We start from the raw sequence: 26,395 nt of genomic DNA on the forward strand, positions 1-26,395 counted from the left end.
CCAACAGAAAAACTGGCACTAAGCCCATAACCTGTTGGAGTTTGGTAACTATATTGCAGTAGTGTGCAGAAAGAAATACAATGGTACCTCTGGATGCAAATGGGATCCATTCCGGAGCCCCGTTTACATCCTGAGCAGTCTGCATCCTGAGTGCCGCATCTGCACATGTTCGCCGCGCGATTCAGCGCTTCTATGCATGCACGTGACATCATTTGATGCGTCTGTGCATGTGCAAACCATCAAACCCGGAAGTAACCCGTTCCGGTACTTCCGGGTTCGTCGGGTTCGTAACCCGTTACGAACACAACATGCAGCATTCGTAACATGAGGTACGACTGTAGTATGGTAAGATTGCTTTTTGAAGGGATAAAAGAAACTTATGGTGCATTACTCATAGCAAACTGAGCCAGTCTAAGTATAGGTTTTACATTTAGCCAAGTTGGAGCCAAGAAGTCAACACTAGGACATCCTAGCTCATACTAATACAGTGGTACCTTGGATTAAGAACTTAATTTGTTCCAGAGGTCTGTTCTTAACCTGAAACTGTTCTTAACCTGAGGTACCACTTTAGCTAATGGGGCTTCCTGCTGCTGCTGCTGCCGTGCCACTGTGCGATTTCTGTACTCATCCTGAAGCAAAGTTCTTAACCCGAGGTACTATTTCTGGGTTAGCGGAGTCTGTAACCTGAAGCATCTGTAACCTGAAGCATCTGTAACCCAAGGTACCACTGTACTGAACTTGGAGAAGAAGTAGGAAGGAAGTAAAGTCAGAGATCTATGGCAGGAGTTGGTGAAAAGATGTTTAGGGTTCCATCTGCCAGCCTCCTTAGGTGTGACCTAGCTCAGAGTCTGTCAGGTATAACCCCTGGATTACATAAAGACAGTTTTCTAGTGTTCACTACAGAAAGGCAGGGAAAATCAATACTTCTGCAACACTAATAGCATGCAAATAGCAAAGATTATTCAGTTTTGGAATGACAAGAATAAGCACTTGTTTTAAGATGCATTGAATGTTTTCTAAAAAGGAAATACATACATTTTGACAATAAATAAATCACTTATTCATCATGAAAAGGACTCATGCAAATACAGCCATTTGTTGCTATGGATCAATGTTTTAGAAATTGCTTTAATCTTCAGTTTAGTACTAAATCTTAACGAATTAACTAACAAGTTTCACTTTACTAACTACTGACATATGGCTCACTTTCGTGTAGCGTTTAAACTATTCTGGGAGAGATTTGAGGAACTTTTCTGACTATTTTTGTAACTGAATACTCTATGACAGTAAGTAATCTAAGACTTTCTTTCTCTTGTTGTCAGCAAGACTTTTATAGCAGTAAAGCCACAGAATTAGTAAACACTGTTTCTTTTAAAGACAGAAAATCTAATACTAAGCAACCATTAGCAGCATTTTAATTTCTTGAATGGCTTTATCTACTGGTATGATTTCTATGATCGCTAAGAAGAGACATACTATATTTTCATACTATTCTGAAATCTAAGCTTAAGAATCTATGACTAATGTATTTATGACAAAAACTTAACCATTGTACAATATGAGTGCTGCAATAAAGTTTCCATGATAAGTTATCAGGAAACTTGCCTCTAAAAAGAAGTTTACCCAGAAACATCAGGAATTTGAAAAAAGTAGCTAGCCAGCTTGGCTCTTATGAACGCAAGTAAAAACAAGTGAAATTTTCATTTCATTTATGTCTTTAGATTTAACTTTTAACTGGCTTTTCAGCCCATGGAAGCCAAAGTGGCTTCCAAATAGAACATAAATAAGATGACAATTTATAAAAACTGCAGGCAGAATAATTATGTTTAAAAATTTAACTCATAAAATTAAGGGCAGCAACAGCTCACTACAATCCATCAACTCCATAAGCACAAAAAGGAAGCTATTTAATAATCACCTGAAAATCAATGGCCTGTCATTAAGAAGAGTTAAGAACTTAACAGAGGGTGTGGTGAACAACAGCATGTTATTATTCAAATAGATGTTTCACATGTATTGTACTTGCATACAATAAGAGACAAAAAAATACTTAATGGACCAGCAACACTGTCAGGGACTACACAATATGACCTCATTGTTGTTACCTTAATTTTTTTATTATCATCCAGCTAATGAATGCAACCCAGAAGCACACTATGACTCTGGGGAGGGCTGCAATAATTGAAGCACCGCAGGAGGAAAAAATTGTCCTGTGTGTTAACTACTATGGATCCTACTTTTAACAAGTCTGGCTCTATTTTTATGAAAATATATATATACTTTTTCAATTAAAAAAGGCACTACACAAAACATTCAACAAAAGACACTACACACACACCCCTGAACTTACCTGATGATGCACAAAAAAGCAGCACCAGCCCATGAGGTACTGTATGCATACACCACATCTACACTTCACAGGTGCACAATTCACCATGTAACCTTCACAGCCATCTGTACCCCACACCAAGACCCTACATTTCCCCTTCAGTTTCTTTCAGCAGCAACTCCACCCTGCATAGCCAAACTGCATGACAGGAAGTGGCAATGAGCCACTTGTTAGAAGTGAAAGATTGAGAGATGCACAGCTATCTATATCTTGCAAATTTTTCATTTGCTGTAGTTGCTTAATATATCTGAATATACCAAGTGACTTCAGAAAAGCAGTAGCTAATGAAATTCCGGCAAGAAACTGCCTGCATCTTTTTTTCTTACTCACAGAAAACACAGGCAATTGCTGCCCCTGCCTCTAATTGTAACGCACTCCTAAAAAGAGACTCAACAAGACATTCTAAACTGACTCATAACACTCTGCCCAAATGTTCCATTTCTGGAGACAACATAAGTAGAAGCTAGTCTCAGTGGAATCTTCATGACAGCTCTTTTAAATTGTTCATATTATCATTAAAATCATTTTCTTTAACCTTTTTGTGTTTTGAATATCCACAACTGCCAGCATCAATTAAATAGGCAACTCAGCTCTTTAAAAGTCAATTTTTCCTGGAAACATTTAGTTTCTTTATGCAATTTCCTGGTACTGAGTGATTTCCTGCATACATTTAATCCTGGTTTCAAACTCTTTTTACAAGCTGATTAAATGTAAACAGAGAAAGAGTAAAAGATCATATTTTGTATCTTTCACCAACTACCATTAAACATTTAAATATTAGCATATTTGAATTTCTGGTAGCTGAGTAACCAGCAATGCGTTCCTAGTGTTCTCAAACGTTTAGATGCAGGTGTTTTTCCTCAGAATGGTAGCACAGGGAGGGAAGAGGTTACCGTACATTCCTCTTCCACACCTGCTCTGATTTATTTAACTATCAGCCCCCTAGCTGATGCTATTTGCATTGTAAAAAGCCTACATGTTAAACACGAAGATGAAATTAAGTCTGGACATAAGCAGCATGCTTGCAAAATGCAATATTAATAACACATTTGTCAGAGCAAGCAGTACCACAGAGGAATTCTGACATACTCCACAGCTCATGCCTCTTTAGGTATTAGCCTTTCAACAATTATTCTTCTGCAGTTATCCAATCCTTTCTTCTTTTTTTGAAAAACTCATGATGCACAACAATCATTTGCGTGTTTAGACCTTTTACCTTTCCACATAAATAAATTCACACAGGAGTCAAATATTTGGTTTGGTTTTTGGCAGAAATTCAGGCCACAACTTTATTGATTACAATCAAGTGAGTGATTGCATAGGTTCTGGTTCGACTATCTCCCTGCACCCATGCAGGCAGCGCTGTCCCGTAGCCACGTTCATAGGACAACCAAGGATGAACTCCAGGGTCAGATGATGGAGGTAGCACCAAACAGCCGCCCTGGTGTCCCCTGGACTCGGGCACGGGCCAAACCCCTTTCGGGGTTTGCCACACCAGTGGATTCCTTTACTGGAATACCCTTCATTGCATGGGCGTGGCCACATCACGTGCCATGCCTATCACCTGAACCAGAGCCTATCCGCAACCTTACAAGTTGTGACGATTTGCTACGCGGCAGGCGAAACCCAAATGGCACCAACCAATCAGCCAAGTGGGGAAAATTCCTACCGTGCCCCTACCCCAAAAGCAGGTGACACACGATGACATAGCAAGGTCAAGCGCAAGCCCTAAATATAGGGAGAAGTGGGCGGGTGTTCCAATGCGATAGCCCCAAAGAGGAAGCTTGTAAGCCTCGCATGGGTTATATAGGTCCCGTGCTGCTCCTTTTCTAGAGCACCCCATTGGTCAGATTGAGCCCAAACAATGCGGGACCCACCTATCAGGGGTTGTGGCTATTCCAAGATTACCCACCCACAACACTGGGTCAGGTGGTCAGGTCGCACCGCAACAGGTGCCCTCTTTAATGGAGGACCCGCTTTGTCATAAAGTGACTAGGTGGTGCTCTAGGGAAGTGCTTGCTTTAACGAAAGTGGCAAGTTTGCCTAAAGTAAAGCCCACAGAGAAAGAGCACAGCCTAAATTGAACCAACTCTGTAATCTTATGCCCACTTATATTTGAGTAGGCCCCACTGAATTAAGTAGAACTTACTTCTGAGCAGACATATATAGGATTGTGTTCTAAATTAAACAGAACTATCTGCTGCATAGAAAAGGCATATTTCACATTTTATTTTCCTGCTTTTCAATGTTAACACATACACACCCAGCTCAGAGCCATATATAACATTCTGATGACCTCCACCATGCAGAACATCACTGTGGACACATCGGTGTGGCAAAAGTAGTATCTGAGTTGGTTACTCTGCTGAGGGGTGCCATTCCTGGTTACAATTTGTGCAAGAAAAGCAGGCAAAAAATAGGCTGCTACATTCATGTGAACTTCTGCTAGGAAGCAGCATGAGTCCATGTGGCCATGCTTGGTCAGGCATTTCTTCCTTCACATCGGTCTTCTATAAAGACAGAGTGATAGGCTTGGAGCCTTATATATACCACCATAGGGCTTTCAAAGCATCACACAGGTAGATGCAGCATCAGGAAACATGTACACACAACAACAACGCCCTTCCTTTCAAACCATCTTTAGTCTAGAACAGGGGTCTGCAACCTTTAAGACACAAAGAGCCACTTGGACCCGTTTCCAAAGGAAAAAACAACAACTGGGAGCCGCAAAACCATTGTGACATTTAAAACAAATATAACGCTGCATATATTGTTTCTTACCTTAATGCAATAATAATAAATAACATATAGGAGCCAATGCAAAGTATAATTAGTAAAAACAACAAGAATAAGTTCTTACTTTTTTGCATTGACTCAGGGGCGTACCCAGGATCAAAACTGGGGGGGGGGGGGAGCCAGGGCCGTTCAGGTTGTGACATTTCAGCACGGAAAGCGAATGAAACCAAAATTTTAGGGAAATTATATATAATTATAGCAGTGCTTTATTACAGTAGTTATTACAATTATTTGCTTGGTTTTTTAAATTTTTTATTCTAGTTACATGTCTTATACCAGGGGTGGCCAACACCCAAGAAACTGTGATCTACTTTCAGCAGTGATCTACCCCCGTTTTGGGGGGTTCAGCTCAAAGTTGTTTTTGGGGGGAGGTGTGGTGGGTGGGAGAGAGGGCTTCCCCCTCTAAGATAGGTTGGCAAGCGAACTAATAAAGAAAGAAAAAGGGGGGTGGGAATGGAAAAGTAGGGTGGAAAAATATAAATTGGGGGTGGGGTGGGGTGGGGAGGATATCTATTAAAAATATGTAGTAGTTTAAAAAATAAAAATAAAGGGGGAAAATCTTTTTCTTCTTTTTCCTTTTTTTGAAAACAAAAACAAAAGGGGAAGAGAAAAGAAAAAGGGGGGATAGAGGGAGAAAAGGGTAATAATAAAAATTCAAATAGAGTGGCTGCAGCAGCTGTGGGGGGTGTTTGTTTTTCGTTTGTTTGTTTGTTTTAAAAATGGGATTTCTCCCCTTGGATTAAAAAAGGAGGGGAGGAAGAAAAAGAGAGGGGGGGTGGGAGAGCAAGGCAAAAAGCCAAAAAGCAAAAAACAGGTTTGAGGGGGGGGGAATCGCGCCAGGCACTGCAGCGCACCGGCCTCGGGGCTCCAGGCCCCCGAGCCGCCCTTGGGGCCGTTGTTGTGCATGTACACCGCCCGCAGCGAGCGCTGGCGAAGCACCGGTTGGCGGAGGTTTCAGAAGCAGCCCGGATGTTTTCGCCGCCGCCACCCCAAAGCAGCTCTACTTCATCCTGTCAGTGACCATCACCGCCCTCCCGTCACGGCGACGCCTGCTCCGCCCTCCGCGCGGCCGCTTTGAAAAGGATTCCGCCCGACAGGGGCCGCTCAGAACAGGGGCCGCTCCAATCGCCGCCGCCGCCACCTCCAGCCGCCTTTATTATCCCGACTCTTTTCTCTCTCTCTCTTTCTCTCTCTCTCTCGATAACTCGCAAAGCCCAGCTCCTTCTTCTCCCCGCCCTAACGCCACCCTCATTGGCACGTTCCCCTCAAACAGGAACAGGCATCCCGGCGACTCATTGGCCGGATGAAGCGTCGCTCTCCCGTGCCCGCCTCCCGCCTTCATCCTCAGTGGCTACCTCGGCGGTAAGGCCCCGGCTCCGAGCCTATGCGCCAAGGCGGGCGATCTGTCCTGCCAATTGGCACGCCGAGGTGGTAAAAGCTCAGCCCTCCCCACACGCTTATTGGTGTGAAGAAGTCGCTTCCTCTCTCTGGGAGTGGTCAAGGTGGACATCAATCTTGGGTCTGTCCTCGGGAACCCCGAGAGGGCTGAGAAAGACCGCCCAGCTGTTCAACGTTGATGCGGATTATTCATGGTTTTTTTGGCCCTTTTTTTTTTGCCGATAACCATTTAATTATTATTGAAAGGGCATTGAAAGGGGGCATGCCGGAGCCGCAGGAGACCTGTCAGAGAGCCGCATGCGGCTCTGGAGCCGCAGGTTGCTGACCCCCGGTCTAGAATATGTCAGAATGGTTTCGGATTGTGTCCCAGATTTCAGAATTAGCAGCTGCTAACATAGTGACTGTATATTTTGTGCACTTTAATTATGGATATTTATATTTTGTGGGTTTGTGAAACTTGGTTTTTATATTTCTGTAAATCAGAAGCCTATTTTGGCATTAAGTGTATATAAATTAATAAATAATAATAATCCTCAGTATGCCATCCTGAGCTCCTTGGAGGAAGGGTGGAACATACCGTAAATGTGTTAAATAAAATGAATAGCTGGATAGAATAACTGAGAAGTGCTGTGGTGTTGTAAGAAACAACATACACTTGCAAGATCAGGAGCTCCAACATGGTGCATTAGAATGTGTATAACATAGAAAAATTCCAGGACTTGTCTACAGGATAAACCTGAAATGCTTGTTTAAAAAGTCACTGACCCCCAAATTGCTCTGATAGGTTTTGAAGCACATGTCCTTCAATCGCAGATTGATCTGAACATCCAGTGTGCTAAAAATTATAAACAAAAAGGGTGGGGGCAGTGGCAGGGAAGAGGCATAAAACATACAACCCATTTCTCAGTGAGTAGAACTGAAAAGAGGTCAAGTTCATCTGTTGCTCACAAAGAACTGGCAACAGGACGACACAGCAACACCCTGTCCCAGACTATAATTAACAATAGGAAATCTGTAATGTAACAGCATGGGCACTTCATTTCAGAGGGTGGGTAACAACTGAATTTATCTTTTGTATCACATGCTGCTTGTAAATTTTAGTATCTCTTGTTTGCAGGACAGCAGGAAAGTGACAGGTTTATAGCAATGCTGAGCATTTTTACTTTTTACAACAAGCCACACCTATGAGCAGTCTAGTTTAAATGATTTAAAGGTATCCAATGAATATTAATGGGATATTTTAGAGGCATTGCTTGACTTTGTTTTAATCTGGCTTATCTTCAGAAGACTCTGCTGGTAGCTACAGTCAAGAACAGTAAGTTAAAACCCATCACAAAGGTAACGTACTGTATCAAGCATCCAAGTTGTTTATCCCTAACTATTAAGACCTGTACAGTATAGTAACAGACACTGTACAGTAACAATATACTATACAGTATGCAATAACAGAAAACTTTCCATGTCTTACAGTAAATGCAGGTTTATTTGTTTTTCATTTTTAAATAAAAATAAAATACTTCACACTTATATAGTGTTCAAATGTTCCTACATTTTCTCTAAGGTGCTACTGGAAGGATTTTTTGTTTGTTTTTTATTTTGTTTTGACTATGGCAGACCAACATGGCTGCTTACCTTTAACTACATTTCTCAGTAAGTCCTACTACACAGCCCTTTAAAAGTCATATGTATTATCCTCATATTGCAAATGAGAGATTGAGGAAATAACATAGTGATTTGCCTCAGTTACTTAGTACATACATGGCTGGCAGGAGATTTGAACAGAGGATTGTTAGCCAACTAGTTACTACCATACCCCAAAACAGGTGGGAGATTAATTGATCATTAACTCTACAACAATCTAAGGAATGGCTACACCCTGGCTACACAATTTTCAGTCTTCTAGCTGAAAAAGTTTTAAAAATAGTTTGCTAATCAATTGAAATCCCATTAATCATTAAAACTTTAAGTATAGAACTCATCTCATGTAAAAGGCAGATAGAAATTTAAAAACATATATACAACTGGAAATTACACTCAAACCTAGCTAGTTTTTTAATGTGTAGCCCAGGAATGGGGAACCTGTGGCCCTCCAGAAGTTGTAAAATTCCAACTCCTAGCAGTCCAAGCCAGGAAGGACCAAAGTCAGGGATGATATGAGTGTTGGGAGTCCAACAGTATCTGTTTGCTGACAATTCTGTAAAGTCTGAAGCATCTGAATTTTTTTTAATTATCACCTAAGCTTGAAGTTCATAAGATGAGTCACTAAAAAGCAATCTTGTTTTTGCATGCCATGAAAGCTATTCTAAATAGCATGTTTGTACTTGTCAATACTTTCTACTACTGCTTTCTCCTTTTTTAAAAGAGAGAGCGCTATAACTGTACGTTACCAGTATACCTCTGAACAACAACTGCTGGGGAATGAGGGCGGGAGATGGATACTGCAGTTGACCGCTATGGGATAAGAATGCTGGACTAGATTGGCTTTTGATCTGACCCATAAGGAGTCTCTTCATAATTTGTTGTACAGAAACATTACTCTTGCTCCTTTGTTTAGTACATCCAATCAGATGGCCCTCATCCACACAGGGCTCAACATTTCTTCGTAGAAATAAAGATCTGCTATCCCTGAACTAAATAACACTTTGTAGACAGAACCTACAACACACACATGAAATGCTATAACCTGCCATATCCACATTTATACTGTTGAGTTACTGGCCATAACAGGAGCACAATGTAACATAGAACAGTGATGGCAAGTCTGGAATAACTTCCAGAAGGTAAGAGCTTTCAACAGTGGAACAGATTGCCTTGGAAGGTAGAGGGCTCTTTTCCTTGGTGTTTAAATAAAGGATGCATGGCCATCTGCCAAGGATTCTTTAGCTGTGATTCCTGCATTGCAGAGAGTTGGACTAAATTAACCTTAGGGAAAGTGGAAGTAGTGCCAGTGGAATCCCCACCAGTGGCAGCCCAAGGAAAGCCCCCAAACAGGGCATTGGAGGACAGGGAAGAAGCTGAGCTGTCCCAGGATCTTGAGCTGACTCCTCTACCAGCCTGGAGCTGTGACAGCACTTTATCCCCTCCACCTTCTTACTTGAGCCATATGAGGGACAGGGCTGTGGATACAGAAGCAACCCTGCTGCTCTATCATGCCTCACTGCTTCCGAGACAGGCTTTGGAATATCCTGTCAGGTATTAAAAACAGGCTGAATAAAGAAAGCTATTAAAGCCACATTGCAGTGCTTAAGGTGGTGTTAGTATGATAATTTTGCATTGATTCTGTGACATCTATTTGAGTCCTCCATTTGGACTATTTAATAAAGTAGTAATGTATTTCCCAGTAGTAATGTATGGAAGTGAGAGCTGGACCATAAAGACTGATCGTCGAAGAATTGATGCTTTTGAATTATGGTGCTGGAGGAGACTCTTGAGAGTCCCATGGACTGCAAAAAGATCAAACTTATCCATCCTTAAAGAAATCAGTCCTGAGTTCTCACTGGAAGGGCAGATCCTGAAGTTGAGGCTCCAATACTTTGGCCACCTCATGAGAAGAGAAGACTCCCTGGAAAAGACCCTGATGTTGGGAAAGAAAGATGGAGGGCACAAGGAGAAGGGGACGACAGAGGATGAGATGGTTGGACAGTGTTCTCGTAGCGACTAGCATGAGTTTGGCCAAACTGCAGGAGGCAGTGGAGGATAGGGGTGCCTGGCGTGCTCTGTTCCATGGGGTCACGAAGAGTCGGACACGACTGAACGACTGAACAACAACAACAAATAAAGAGGTTTCTGACAGAATTGTGTCAAAGGGTTCACAATAACTTGGAAGTTGCAAATGGTTTAGATTAATTAATTACAACATTTTTGTTTAAATAAAAATGTACCCATGATTAATCAAGTAGCAGAATTTAAATCGTGAAACACCATGCACATTGATGTTACTGTGTAAATCCATCAACCAGTCTCTGGAATTAGGCAATTTCAGATTTTGAAGGCTAAAAAACCACCACCACCACCACCAAGGAAACGAGAAATATTGCAAGAAAAAATAAGCTTTCCCTAAAATAAGCAGCAAAGTCTCTCTGAAAACTGCATTTAACATAATCAATGTAATAATTTTGGGGAAGGGGAGTTGCTTAGCTGTCACTTTTTTATTATGGGCAACACTGAATTTAACTGAGATTAACAATATACTGCATTATGTATAGTACACACACACAGATAGATTAACCGGTGTTTTTGAATTTTGTCTGGAATTGGCTGCAACCATCTGTTAAACAAACACCACACAATGAGTTTCTGATAGCATCTCTTGCTTCTTGCCAAAATAAACTCTCTTGTTCCAGCAGAAATCAATCTTTTGATTGTAGTTAACAATAGTTCCAGTGGTCTGTTCATATAAACAAAACCAGTAATGAGTAAAAACATTTAGGATCCTTCCACAGTATACATGCAGCTCACATGAAGGACAAAATTAATAACGGCAAAAGACAGTGTTAAGTGTCACCCATGTGCTACAAACAACCTCACAAACACTCTGCAAATGTAATTTAGGTTGATATGCATGCTGAGGAGCTTTAGGATTTGGCAGACCTCACCTCACCAGCATGCACTGAGCTGCACCTCTGCTACTAAAAATACACCAGTATAAAATCAGGGCTATGCCAATGGAATACTACACAACCACAGAGAGGCCAAAATGAAGCAGCAACAAGAGGCAGATCAGGGGAGAGAAGTGTACTTATGCCATATCCTAATGCTCCCTCAGACCTGGCTCTCTGCTGTTATGCCAACCAAAATAAATAAATAAATCATAACCCTTCTCCTACTGCTAGGATCCAGCTTATCAGCCTTGAAGTTATACCTTATTAATGGAGGATATATATAGGGGCATTAAGGCTTATTCAAATATTATTTTTTCGAGATAATGCAGTTTCTGCAGGAGACATATGGGCTGTTTAGGTTGAGCAAAGTATTTTATGAACTATTCTCACAGGGAAGGACCCCTGGACAGTTAAGTTCAGTCAAATTCAACTATGGGGTGCGGCGCTCATCTCCGCTTTCAGGGTAAGGGAGATGGTGTTTGTCTGCAGACAGCTTTTTGAGTCATGCAGCCAGCATGACTAAACCACGGAAACACCGTTTACTTTCCTGCCATAGTGGTACCTATTTATCTACTTGCGCTGGTATGTTTGCGATCTGCTAGGCTGGCAGAAGCTGGGACAAAGCAACAGGAGCTCACCCCCTCACGCTGACCTTACAGTCAGCAAGCCCAAGAGGCTTGGTGGTTTAGATCACAGCGCCACCAGCCAGTCATCCACACAATAAAAAATGTCGGATTTTTATTTTTATTTTGTAAATACTATCTTAGAGTGGGGACTTCTACCACAATTAGGAAGTAAGCTATCTAAAAATAAATTTGCTTAACAAATCAATGGGAATCCAAAGCTGGCCTTCAGCTCATGCAGATTTTTTTTAATCAATAACCTGGTAAAATTATTACTGCTTCAACAGAGGTGGCCACATCTGCAACTTAAATAAATGTTTCTGCAAAACAGCCCGAAACACTAGAAAGGAAATGAAAGAGGAGGATATAAAACAAAACCCAGCTGCAATAAAGTACATGTAGTCTTCAGCCAACTGCAAAAATACAAACCAATTAAAATGTTGCGTATTTTGATTTTATTTTTTTTTAAAAAAACTTACTTAAATGTCATTAACACTTATAATTAAAGATCCAGCCACATTAGCTTGTGAATGGTTTCAGGGTAGACACAGAAGTTAGAGTTACTGGTCTACAAGAATCTACTGTACTTGGGTACTGTAGTTGCTATTGTTTCCCCCCTGTTATTATGTTATTTATTTTGTATTTATATATTATAAACCGCAATGTGACCTTCAGATACATAAATTAAATAAGTAATAGTTACTATTTGAATCCACCTGATATTATCATCTACCTCACATTTAACCAATTGGCTAAGCAAAACATATTGGGTCACTTACAGGGTTCAGTAAAATCAAGAAATAAATTGTCTGCAACATTCACACAATCCGCTACTAAACTATTAATATGATACAAAAATAGAAGCAAAGAATCTTTATAATAGTTTGTGAAAGTGGGGACCCCAGAAAAAAACAACTCCAGGCTGAAGAGGTTAAACTGACTGGATCATCCTATATTGTCACTAGCCGACACTAACAAGACAGGAAATATCTATTGCAAAAATAAACTCTGCAATATTTTTTAAAATTTCTTAACAGCAGTACCTTTTCAAGCCAATATTCCTAAATCTAGGGAATAAAAGTAGAACAGATGTCCAAAGGTGAAGCAATCTTCAAATATCTCTCTTTGTGACAGATTAAATAACTGAAAACGAGTATCAATTCATCTAATGCTTCACATATGACGAAAATCCAATGATGGCGTACTCAAGGTGTTTTGAAATCTGTAAAGTGAACAAATGGCTATGTAGTAAACGAGCGCCCACTTGCCACTCCACGTTTCCCGCTGCTAGCGTTCCGGGCGCCCGAATTACTCCTTTCTGTCTGGGCCCAGCTCTCCAGCTGAGTCAAGACGGTCCTTTTCCGCTGCCACCACCCTCGTAAGTTTGAATCCCCCAGCTGCAGCCACAGAGCAGAACCCGAGGGCAGTTCCACCTGCACTGGCTCACAGCCTAAAGCTCAATTAGAGCCACAAATAATTATTCCGTTAAAGTAGCACACCAAGCGGCAGACTTGGATTTAGCCAAGCAAACGTAGAAATGAACAGAAAACCAGAACAACAGTTCCTTTAAACATTTATTCAAAAGTTACTAAAAAGCACATAAGGTATAGTTCCCAAATAAATACAAGTTACATGCAAGAAAACAAAAAACATTCTTAATAGGCTAGCCTAAAGACTTTCTTTAATCCCTCTCCATTTAACCGGCAAGGATGAATACTTAGCTGCATCTGCATCTGAAAGAAAGGCAGTTCTTCAGCTCCCCTTAGGTGCCCATCCTCAGATGTTCCCAGATGCCACAGCAGTCTCTAAGTCAGGTGTGAATAAACTCTCTTCATTTCAAAAGGCTGGGCAGATAAAGGGTCCCCCCCCACGTGGACTCCCGATTATCCTCCTATGGGAGACGGGTTCTTAATCCAATTACCCAATCAACAACTCTTGGTCATTACTCTCCACCTGCCAAAGAAGAAAGGCAGCTGAAGCTCTTTTGATGTTCCCTCCTTGATTTTCTCACCAGCTTGACAATCACCAGCTGGCCCCTCAGTTCTTATCGGAACATCAGAGTAACTCCCTGCAACTGTGAATCCTAACACTCCCAGCGGATCTGCCGGCCATAAACTTCTTAAAGATAACCCGTACATTCTTGGGCCAGGGCAACCTTCGGTCAGCTTCCCATAGCATAGTACCCATAATTCTCTACTCCCAAAAACCCCTGCTTCAGAACCAAGGATTTTTGGTCTTACACTACAGGCTAAATGTTTGAATCCAACATAGCATGAACTTTCTGCCAGTGCAAGTATTTCTGCCACCACCTGGGGTCACTGTTCTAGGGATAACTCCTGTGACAAAGGGCACTGGTCATTTGCCCCTCTATCATGGCTGAGCGAGCCAGGGACATAGCTCTCACCAGTTACTCAAATCTGCAGGATAAAGTTTAGGATTTCTACCAGGAAGATGGAAGAACCCTGTGACAGTTTACAGTTGAAATGACTCATCTTTCTCTGACCCAGGGAACATCCAGCACTCTTCACACCCCAGCACTTGTCAAACTCCTCTCACTTGCCTTTAAACAGCAGGCTTGTTTTTACACCAACTCCATCCTCCATCCAGATGGGCAAAAGGTTTTATGAGAGTTCAATGATATACCAACCAGGCAAAAGTACTTGGGTTGCAAAGAGTTCTGAGGGTCAGATAGAGAAGACAACATCTAGCCCCTGGGCCTGGGGCTACAAACACACCATAAAAAGACTCACTGTTTTGTTAATAAAGTGCAGTGAGCAAACTCCTTGTGCTCTCACTAGTAAAAACTAACCTCTTTTACTTTCTTTAAACAAGTAAGAACTTGACTCATTTAATAGTCCAGTTTATTTTAGTTGTCCTCACTTTACCCATAGCTACGTGATCTATAATCAATTCTCTGCAGCTGGATGAAAGATTTATGAATTTCCATAAAACAGAAAGAGAATAATGTGTACAAAAAAACTAAAAGGAATGTTGGTGCCAAATGTGGTAGCACTGTTGACAGAAAGTTGGCTCTCAGGTTATTACACAGATCTCACTACACCAAGTCAAAATCCAAGCAGGTGAGCTGCATTACTGATGAATGGTTTTTTGTTTTGTTCCAAACTTTTCCTAAGGAGTCAGGAACATTTCAAACCATAGTAGAAGAATAATGGGTTTCATGGTGTTTGTGCACAAACAGAATGAACTTCCACCACCCTCACAACAGAATTTCCCCTTCCTCTCTTCACCCCTGCAGCCAAATGTGCTCCAAAAATCTGTTCTGAAGAATTAGGAAAATTTCCAGAGCAAATTGAGAGGGCCGCATGGAGGAGGAGAGAAAGGGAAGGGGAAATCCTACAGTGTAAACGGAAGTCTACTTGCACAATGTTGGATTTTGCCCAATCTAGGGAACTGGAAATTACAACACAACCACTCTGCAGTGTATCACTGCAGAAATAATATTTCTTTTGTAGCATATCCATACAGAGAGTTTAGATGATCATATCTTTTACTTCAAAGGTATGAACAACCCTTTTGCCTGCACACACACCCTCTGTTCACATAAGAGAGTAAACAAGCTGAGCAACCATGGCTAGCCAGGTTATTAAACCAACTTTAAACCATGGTTTAATATATTGGCTTGTTCCAAAGCTGTTAACCATAGCTTCATAGCATGACTGCTAGCTTAGACAAGGAGAGTTATGAAGGGCCTGTAGGTAAATGGCGTGTTTATATCTCTGCTTCATAAGGTAAGGCAATTGAAAATCAGGTTTATTACATTTTTTTCTTAAAGACAAGCAGAATCTTTAGCATGTAAAAAATATGGCTTTGTAGAAACATTTTAAAAGGTTGACAATTTAATTCTGTAGAAAAAGCATATTATGGTACTTTCAGAATTACATACAGCATTACACAATAAACAGCAAACACCTAGCATGAATGTATTAAACGCTAGTCATTTACTAACATTTTATCTTTGAGCAACATATCTCAATGGGGCATATAAATTATCACTTATATTTTGTTTCGTTAGATGCGTTTAGGTGTCATTCAACACCTGTGGAATGAAAAAACCCCCAGCATAGATGAATATTTCTTTATTTTATTTAACAAGGTTTATGTGGTGATTAATCATCAAAATTTCTAAGCAGTTTACATACAATATTATAAAATATACGTTAAAAATATAGATAAAATCAAATGATAAAAACAAGTTGACCTAATAATTTTCAAAATATGAGTAAAATCAGCAACTATAAAAATATACAGAATATAATAAAATTACATATTAAAATATGCATCAAAATTAGATGTCTGGGTGCTCTTACCAAAACAAAAAAGGTTTTAGCAGGCACAGAAAACAATACAGCAAAGGTGCCTGTCAAATGTCAATGGGCAGAGTTCCAGAGTATGTCCTACCACACTGAAGGATCATTTCCTTGCAAGTGTGGAAAAAAACCCATTATGTAGCACTTGTAAAAATGCCAGTTCCTCAGATCAAAGGGGTCAAGTGGACATATTTTGGGTGAAGCAATGCTTCCAAGTAAAGTGGTCCCAAACTGTTGAGGGCTTTATATACTAATAGTAAAACCTTGAATTTGTTCTGGTAACAAATTGGCAACTGTTGCAGATATTTTAACACCCCTGTCAGCTGTGATCCAGTAGCACTCTGCACGAATGGCAGTTTCCAGACACAGCACAAGGAAAGCCCCACATAGAGTGTTGCAGTAATCCAGTCTTGAAATTACCAGTGCCTAAACTGCTGTGGACAAATTATCCCAGTCTGAAGTTGACAGAAGACACTCCTAGCCACTGAGGCTAGCTGGGCTTCCAGCAATGAAGCTGGATACAGAAGCATCCCCAGACTGTGTTCCTACTCCTTCAGATAGAGTGCATTCCTACCCAGGACAGGCAATTGGCCAATTTCATGGATATGTGAACCACTGACAGTACCTCTGTCTTGCCAGGATTCAGTTGAAGCTTACTTGCCACCATCCATACACTGGTCCAGGGCATAGCACAACCTCTCCCAATTCAGTTGTTATGGACATTGCCTAATGAACACTCCCAACAGCTTCATATAGATATCAAATAACATCTGGCATAAAATAGGACCTCTCCCAATGCTGCTCTCTGGATTCTGCCACATAGGCAGGACAGGAAGCGATGTAGCATGGTTCCCCCAATTCTTATCCCATGGAACCAGTCAATGAGATACCATGGCCAATGGTATTGAAAGCTGCAAGGAGACAGAGAAGCAGGAGCAAAGTTGCATCCTATTGTCCTGCTCTCAATAAAGGTCATCCATCAAAGTGACCAAGACAAGCTAGGACCATGGCCAAGGCTGAACCCAGATTGGAATGGGTCTAGATCAGGGGTAGGCAACCTAAGGCCCGGGGGCCAGATGCAGCCCAATCACCTTCTCAATCCAGCCCGCAGACAGTATGGGAATAAGTGTGTTTTTACATGAGTAGAATGTGTGCTTTTATTTAAAATGCATCTCTGGGTTATTTGTGGGGCATAGGAATTCGCTCATTTTCCCCATCCCACCCCCAAAAATATAGTCCGGCCCACCACATGGTCTGAGGGATGGGGGAGCGGCCCACGGCTGAAAAAGGTTGCTGACCCCTGGTCTAGATAATTCATGTCGACCAAGAATGCCTACAGAAGATGATAAATTCCTTTATTCTCCGAGAATTTGATTACAGTACATTAAAACAATTCTGCCAGCATAAATATAACCTCTTATGAAAGTGTCATACAGTACACAATAATTTATTGGCTCCCTGACAAAAGTACAAGTTAAGCAATTGTTTCTGAAGTTGTATCTTCAGGGGCCTTTAAAGGTCTGACTCTGCATAATATTAATTACTTCATCATACCTCAGTTTGCATTGTAAATTACACTCTGGTGGGTGGAAAAAAGAGTGTAAGAAAGGAAAATACAAACACAAATCAATCATCTAAAACAAAATCCCTTACCCCTCTGAAATTCCAGCCTTTGGTGGAAGTAAACAAGGAAAAGTTGTTCTGCTGCTGCTGTTTAGGCCTGCAAGATGAAACAAAAAAAGCATTTGTTTCCTGCATTTTTAGCTGTCAAGATTCCATTATCAAAATGGGCTGGAGAACAACACCTCAGTGCTTTCTCCCAGGCATGATTTGCAATGGAACACTAAACCTTGGTTTAGCATTATAAGAATGAGTCTATCAAAAGCTTCCACTTCCATTTTAGAGTAGCTGCAGCATCCTGTGTCATCCAAATCTGGTCAAAGTGTGGTTAAGATTAACCTCAATTAGTTGAAACAAGCCAAGTTCAGATGGGTGGGGTAGAAATAAAATAAAATAAAAATTATTATTATTATTATTATTATTACCTACGGTTTGAAGTTGGATTATTTTAACTAAACATATTTATGATTGATCACATTTGTCCAGAATCAGACAACACAGTAATCTGCAGGTAATCTAAAGCAGAAAGGGATTTGCTTGCTTGCTTTAATGTCTGCAAAACAAAAATGGCTCCCAACAAAAATAGTAAAAAAAACTTCCCTGAACAGGGCTGCCTTCAGATGTCTTTTAAAAATCACATAGCTGTTTATCTGTTTGACATCTGATGGGAGGTAGTTCCACAGGGAAGGCACAACTACCAAATAGGTCCTTTGCATGGTTCCCTGTAACCTCAACTCTCACAATGAGGGAATCATCAGAAGGCCCTCGGAGCTAGATCTTGGTGTCTGGGCTGGATGGAGATGGAAACGTTCCAAACTCTTTCTCATAGCCACATTGAAGAAGGAAGGGTATGTGTGCAAGTCAGAGGCTCTCCAAAGCTCACTGAACAATTGTTTAGCAACAGAACCAGTCCTCTCTTACATGAACTCTTTTCGTCTCCTATCACCTACTTTTAAGTAACTGTACTTCCTTTTCATTACGGCAAAACGGTTTAATATGAATGGAGGATAGGCTACCAATGGCTGCTAGCCATGATGGCTATGTTCTATCTCCACTGTATACCTCTGAATACCAGTGGTTGAAAACTGCAAGAATTCTACTTGGAAGAAATTCAATACAGTCGTACTTTGGTTTTCGAACAGCTTAGTTCTCGAACGTTTTAGCTCCCAAATGCCGCAAACCCGAAAGTGGCTGCTCCAGTTTGTGAACTACCGGTATTTTTGGAGGCCAAACGTCTGACGGGGCTTCCATGGCTTCCGATTGGCTACAGGAAGCTCCTGCAGCCAATCAGAAGCCACACTTTGGTTTCCAAACATTTCCATTTGACTTCCAAGGTATGACTGTACTTGGAGGAGAGGATGGAAAGGAAACAGGCCATCTGGACCCTGCAAAAATGAAATTGAGCTGTGCATTCTTCCAAACATCTGAGTCAAAAGCTTGGAGCCTTGCAGTGGGACATGTAATTGTTTATAGGTTATCTTCACGAAATAATTAAGCCTGAAAAAATTATGCAAGCTACGTTTTCTAGGCTATATGGAAATAGCCAGAGATAAATTTCTAGAGATCAGTCTTACTTCTGATATAAAAAAAAATCTGCCTTTATTCCCTTATGGGGTATACAAGAGCCCTTTTAGGTTCTCCATCGGTAGGAGAATATAACAGAGGCCAACCAGAGAAGATTGAGAAGCAAAGTCTTTATTATCGCTGTTGCAACAGGGTGTTTTGTAGGCAAATGACCTTGAACAATGGAGCGCAAGCTCCTATATAGACTTTTGAAATTTCCCCCCTCCAGCTCAAGACCACCCCTCCATACATCATACATACATCAGAATTACATCACAAATTGGGAGGGTCAGAGGAGGTAACCTGAGAATTCTCACACCTGTGCCATCCCTCCTTGACCCCTCCCAGACACACATTTCTGCAAAACAAAAGGTTTCCTGCCCTGGCTGGTAGGGCTAATGCGAGGCTAATGGCTGTCCTTTGTGAGGGAAATGGCCCATCATCTGGCACTCAGGCAGAGGGCTGCTCACCTCCTCCCTCCTGGCAGAGAAAACACTTGGTCAGCTGGGAGTCAAAAAATGGTGTCAGGACTGCTGCTTCAGACATGTGGCCTTGTTTGCTTGGTACATTAATAAAAAATATTATATATAAATAAATGACCTTAATATTCTTACAACAATTCCCTCCTTCTTACAACACTACTCTGAATTCTATTTTTGCCAGTTTTAACACACTACATTTCCTTTGATGTTTCAGTCAGAGCAAACCACTTTACAGATCATGAGGATAGTTGTCTTCTGCTGTTACTGTGTTTGCACTGTCAAAACCATCTTCACAGGAAATGGAAACAATCTTAACACCACATTCACAGACCACAATTACTAATTAACAAAGTGTTGAAGCCTGTGAAATCAACCTGTGTCCCACTGGGCTGGGGGTGGGTGGGGAATGATTAGCTTATTATGGTCTATTACATGTGGAGGAAAAAGAAACACTTAAAGGGGGGCTTGTTTTCCTACCACAGCCAATTCTCTTGTTATCAGCATGAATCAAGAGGACGCAACTCCAATTAACTTCTATAATTACCAGCATCTAGCACTCCTTTTCCTTAGACAACTCCCAAGAGCCGACCATGCACTTTTGCAATGTAATCTTGACCTAGAACAACCTGTCAAACTTTATTTCACTTTGGCACATTCTGTAAAGGAAATAATCAAATTTACTGTTTTAGGAAACAGATAAAAAGGGATCTGAACAAATACATACAGGTACTTTGACCACACTTCTGGTTTATTTATTGTCATAATTCTGGCACTCATGTTAGTGTATATTGTGCAATTATGGGCACATGCAGGCTTGGTAACATAGTCAAGTGCTCATCTAGTGAGAGTATCCCGAAAGGCACAATTTGTTGGCTAGCTTAGGAACACACCAGAGTCATCTCAGAGTTTCCAAATGACTATGAGTCAAACTGATCTTGTAGTTTGCAACACCTTGCACTTGGGTATGTGGAGGAGGGAAGAATTATACATCATTTAGATCTACTATCCAAAAGCAAGTCAAGTGCTTCCATTCAAGAGAGATAGAACAATCATATTTCCAAGAATGTCAATTTCATAGATTTATGTGGATTTTATTTTGTTTTGAAACAAAAAGCAACAACAACATGATATTGAGGTTTTGCAGGGGGGAAATAAAGTTCAACTGAATTATTTAAATCAGTGGATGGGTACACAGGTGGGGGCGGGCACAGAAACCATCATCAGTACACTCCGTGTTCTTGAGTCACCCTGGATTTGAAGTGACTCATTAGTAGTGTGCACACACACACAAAAGATAAACACAGTATCTAATGGGATACTGAGAAGATCAAATCCATCTGGCAGGCAATCAGGCCCTGGTGGCGTAGGAAGGGGGTGCGGTGGGTGCGGGCTGCTCCAGGTGTCATCACTGAGGGAGGTGACCGCGGCGCCTGGCCTGCAGCGCGCCCCAGCCACATGTCTCTCGTGGGGAGTGACGTGGTGGCTTGGGCACCTGCAGGCTCTGCGCTGCCCAAAACGGCAATGTGGGGCTTGCAGACTCCGTGGAGGTTCCGTGCAGCGTGCTGAGTACAGGGCTTTTGCGCAACCCCGGGCACCCGAGCAGCTAGCTATGCTGCTGTCAGGCCCAGGGACTTCCTGACCTTGATCATCCTTCAAAGGCATACACTCATATTCTGATTATCGAGGTCCATACAAGGTAGCTCTGCTTTACCAAGGTTAACTATCAATACCAGGAATGAATCTCCCCTCCGACTTAAACTCAGCTCCTTCTGAAACTGACATTGATTCAGGGCTCAGTCTTGTACCAACTGGGAAGTTTGCCAAAGCATTAATTTACTGGTACTAGGAGCTGTCCACCTCACTTTGGGAATCTTTGTCCAAGAAGTTTGGGGACATTAAATTCTAGTTAGGACAGACAATACCTGTGAAAGTTTTGATATCAGCTTCTGATATCTGTTTTTATATCAGCAGGCAAAAGGGATGGGTAGAATCAGTCTATATTCACTCTGATGTTAAGAGACCTGTGCTGAACAAGAAGAAACAACTAGTTGATTTCTCCAATCATTTTTCCAATCAGATCATTTAACAATTACCAAAAACAGACTTCTTAGCTGAGCTACTCTGATACTTAGGCAGTTACAGGTGGGTAGCCATGTTGGTCTGCCATAGTCAAAATAAAATCAAAAATTCTTTCCAGTAGCACCTTAGAGACCAACTGAGTTTGTTCCTGGTATGAGCTTTCGTGTGCATGCACACTTCTTCAGATACACTGAAACAGAAGTCACCAGATCCTTAAATATAGTGAGGGAGTGGGGAGGGGTATTGCTCAGAAGGGTGGTGGGAATGGGTGATCAGCAGATAGGTGTGGAAAACCTGTTGACGACTCTTAACGGCTGTAATTAGTCTTGCAGGGAAAGGCAAGGGGTGAGATGGCTAAAGATAGCTTTGTTATGTATAATGAGATAAGAATCCAATGTCTTTGTTCAGACCAGGTTTCTCCGTGGTTTTAAGTTTGGTGATTAGTTGTAATTCAGCCACTTCTCTTTCCAGTCTATTTCTGAAATTTCTTTGAATTAAGACAGCTACTTTGAGATCTTTTATAGAATGTCCTGGGAGATTGAAGTGTTCTCCTACTGGTTTCTCTGTCTTGTGATTCCTGATATCGGATTTACACGCAACCTGAAGCGGCCGTAACCCAAGGTATGACTGCATTCTTTTCTTAATACTGGATTTAAAAACTAATGTTTAGGTTTAGATTTCACTCAAGAGCATTCCAGCAAAATATTCTGCATATACATTTAATTTTCATTTCCTGGTAAAACAGGCACTTTGAATACTTGCTCCATTATCTCTGCAGGGTCATTTTATTAACCTAATGAAAGATCTAACAAAATGAAAATGTTTTCAAGCTATTGGTTGTCACAGTTGGGTTCCTGTAGGAATATTTCTTGCATCAGTGTTGTCATAGCAATTTCTACAGAGAAAACTACTGAATACACTGGAGTAATACCTGATGAAATTCCCTGGGAAGCTTCTTCATTCAGAATGTCAGCTAAGAGAAGAACACACACAAGTTTCATCGAAATCTACACTGCATGATTTTTAAAATATAATTGTTATTTTCTGAAACATGTTATTTTCATACCCTATAGTCAATAGTCAAGAATGATGGGAGATGTACCATAGTTCAGCAACATCTGGAGGCCCACAGGTTCCCCACCCCTGCTCTAGAGTGTACTAGATTTGGGGGGGGGGCAGAAGGACATTTCTTAATGCTCCTCCATGCAAACAAAAAAGAAAAAGAAACCACATAAAAACTAGCAAGTCAGAAAGACAGCTCTATTAAGCCCTTTCTCCCAGATATGGTAGTTTTCTATACAGAGGGATTTTTATTTTATTTTAATTGTTTTGTCAGGAGGAGCATTCAGTCCCACAAACTCCACACCAGCTCTGTAAAATAATACAGCCCAGATAATCATATTTAGAGTATGTACACATTAGCGGTTTGAAATGCAGCAGGGTGTTTCAAGTCACATTTGTACTTGCCATACACACTAGACATAGGATGGGGGTATCTTCACCTGATGCACATTACCTGATGGGTTTTCCTGCACCTGCAAACCCTGCACTACTCCTGCTCAAGGAAGATGCCACATGTGCATGTGCAATGGCTATCTCAACTGTACATATCTCAGCTTAACCACGACTTGAATTTTCCAATCAGATGGCAGCTGCTTTGAGGCATCTTTCTCAAGAAGCTACAGGATAAGTATGGATTGTGATTAACGTCAAACACCCGTGGTGGGAGCAAGGTGGAGCTGAAGTAAACAGTAATGCATACATACTTTCTCAATGAAGACCAAACAAAATGTGACATGGGGGACCTGGACATAGCTGTCAACCTTCCCTTTTTTGCGGGAAATTCCCCTCTCAGTACTATACTATAGACTATAGTACTGATAGAGAAATTTCCCACAAAAAAAGGGAAGGTTGACAGCTATGGATCTGGACAACTTCTTTCTGAGCATAAAAGCAGTTATAGACAGGCCCAAACTGCAGCGAGGCTCCTGATCACAAAAAATTGGAAGAGTGCAATAATACCAAACTTGGAAGATTGGCAAATAAAATTATTAGAATATCAGAACTTGGCTAGAAAAATAGGAGAAGTAAAAGGAGTGACAAATGAAGCAGTAGAAAGAGATTGGGAATCTTTTAAGAACTATATGGAAAACATAGTGGAAAGAGCCAATCTTCTAACAAATGTATAAGTGGGTCTCAAGAGTAAGTTAAGTAAGAAGAAGAAAAAGTAGGTATACAAAAAAACATAGTTAGTACAAACCGCAATAACAGGAAGGCTGGAAGCTGATATTGGGGGGGGGGGGGCACAGATTGTCTTTTGTTTTTGTTTTTTTGTTTACTGTTTTACACATAACTTTACGTATATATGTATAAATGTATTTTTATGTCTCTTTTTTGTAATTGTTTTAGAACTCAATAAAGCTTTTTAAAAAAGAAAGAAAAAAGACAGGCCCAAACTGGATTGGGGCATAGTGCTGGGGTGCAGGAAAGACTTTCCTCTGCACTAATGGAATATGTATCTACATATCTACATCTACATCTACCTACCTACCAATCTACCTATCTATATACATATAACACACACACACACACACACCCCTCCCACCACAGCTAAAAGCTGCTGAAGGCAGGGAGGAAACTATGCAGCAAGTCAACCTCCACTCAGCAGTGTAGCCTCAAACCAATTTACCACCCCCACAGTTGCTTTAGAGCAAAGAAAAATGTCTAGTGTTCTAGTTTTCCTAGAATGAAAAGTTTTCAGACTAAAACACAGAGTTGATACAATCGCTCCAAAACCGATTAAAGCACAATGACTTACTTGTACAGTGTAGCAGTAGCAGTGTACAGTATACAGTATACAGTGTAGCAGTAGCTCAGAAGTCTGCAAAACCCAACATTAGATAATTCCTTGTAACATGTGGAAACTATTTACATCAGACGTAACCATTTACTGCTATTTATGCCAGAGCATGCTTGAAATTACATGGTGGTTTATTTTGTATTTTTCATCCATGTTTTCACTATTCCCATCATGCACGTGCACATGCACACACACACACACACACACACACAAACCATACTATGTCTTTCCTCCTATGTTTTTCCTGTGACATGTCCCGTTTTTAACTATACATTTAAATACATCCCCGTTTTGGTTTGCTCACCCATCCTAACACCGAACAGCTAGCCACATAGTATTTTCTTTTTAAAATATACACTGTCAGGAGCAAGCAGGAGATCAGAGATCTTTATTTTTGTTTTTTAATAACTTGATTTCTACCATCTTAAAATGGAAAAAGGATCATGCTTTTGAAAACAAATATTCAGTTTAGAGGACAATTTGTTTTGCAGACATTATCAAATCAAATTTTATTAAACGGTCACAGACCAAATCGTCCTCTTCAGCTGAGTTTGCAGACATTAAAGCAAGTTCGCCTTCTCTCTAAAATATAATCCAGAACGTGAACATGAAAGAACCATGTTTTCACTTGCGCTTGGTTGTTAAAATCTGAGTCATGCTGTAGAAGGAAAATAAACAAAGAATATGAATTTGACTGTGGATGATGAGGGAAGGAACAGAATCTAGCATAATTTACACAGTTCACTCTGCAGAGTTTCCTATAACGGGAATCCTAGCACTGTACTATTATCAATAACTAGCAGTGACAGGAACACAAACTGGTGTATCATGAATCAGTTTTAATTCTGCTTATCTTGGAAACACAGAGTGCCCAGGAATTTCTGTTTTACTGCAAATGTGGACCTCTCTCTCTCTCGCAAATGTGCACATGTAGTGAACTTTCCAGAATTCTTCAACCAATCTTTTTTTAAAAAACTTGCCATTTTACATAGTGTGATTCTGTGCTATCAGCTCAGCCCTGAGCTGGTCAAGTTGCATTTTGTGCAGTGTCATTCATTCACCACATTAGAATTAAATGAAATAACTCTTCGATAAACAACTGAAATACAGGTGTTGCCCAATTACACGGGGGTTACATTTGTGGACTCCATGCACAAACGTGAAAAGTGGGGAGGAGGGTGCTGTTGAGAGAGACTGGGAAGTGTCTCTTTCTTGGCAGATCCTGTTTATCCCACCCGAGCCCAGAAATGGAAAGAAGACAAAGTCCCTACTAGAGAGGAGTGGCAAACCAAGCTGATGGACTATGCCAAGATAACAAAACTGACTGGAAAACTCAGAAACCAAGAGGATAAAAACTTTATAAAAGAATTGGAAAATTTTAGGAGACCACTGTGAGCAGATGGAAACATTAGCGGGATTTTGATTTCACTTGTAGTGTAACCATTACCATGGATAATATGGATTGATATAAAAGTTGGAATATTGAAGAATGTGCAGTATTAAATGTTTAAAATGGGACCCGATGGAGAGGATGGAGGGAAGACCTGGGATTCGGAGAAATCTCTGTACATGGATATATATTTGGATTCTTTTCTATAACTTTGTATTTGTAAAACCAAATAAAAATGTTTTTTTTAAAAGGAAGTTGCTGGATAC

General features: G+C 40.8%; 1 protein-coding gene across 3 annotated transcripts in view; it reads right to left on the minus strand.

Moving 5' to 3' along the window:
• ARHGEF3 (Rho guanine nucleotide exchange factor 3) overlaps window positions 1–26,395 on the minus strand; it is a 121,893-nt gene that overhangs the window by 68,030 nt on the left and 27,468 nt on the right. For 2 of the 3 annotated variants that reach the window (XM_033140957.1, XM_033140956.1), the window contains one exon: window positions 17,789–17,855. In XM_033140957.1, coding sequence (XP_032996848.1) covers window positions 17,789–17,855 — 67 coding nt within the window. Of the gene's footprint in view, window positions 1–2,350; window positions 2,399–17,788; window positions 17,856–26,395 lie in introns of those variants that run through there. The other variant, XM_033140958.1, reaches the window with a different exon arrangement.

The sequence above is a fragment of the Lacerta agilis genome, chromosome 2 (genome assembly GCF_009819535.1).
Source record: "Lacerta agilis isolate rLacAgi1 chromosome 2, rLacAgi1.pri, whole genome shotgun sequence".
Taxonomy (NCBI): domain Eukaryota; kingdom Metazoa; phylum Chordata; class Lepidosauria; order Squamata; family Lacertidae; genus Lacerta; species Lacerta agilis.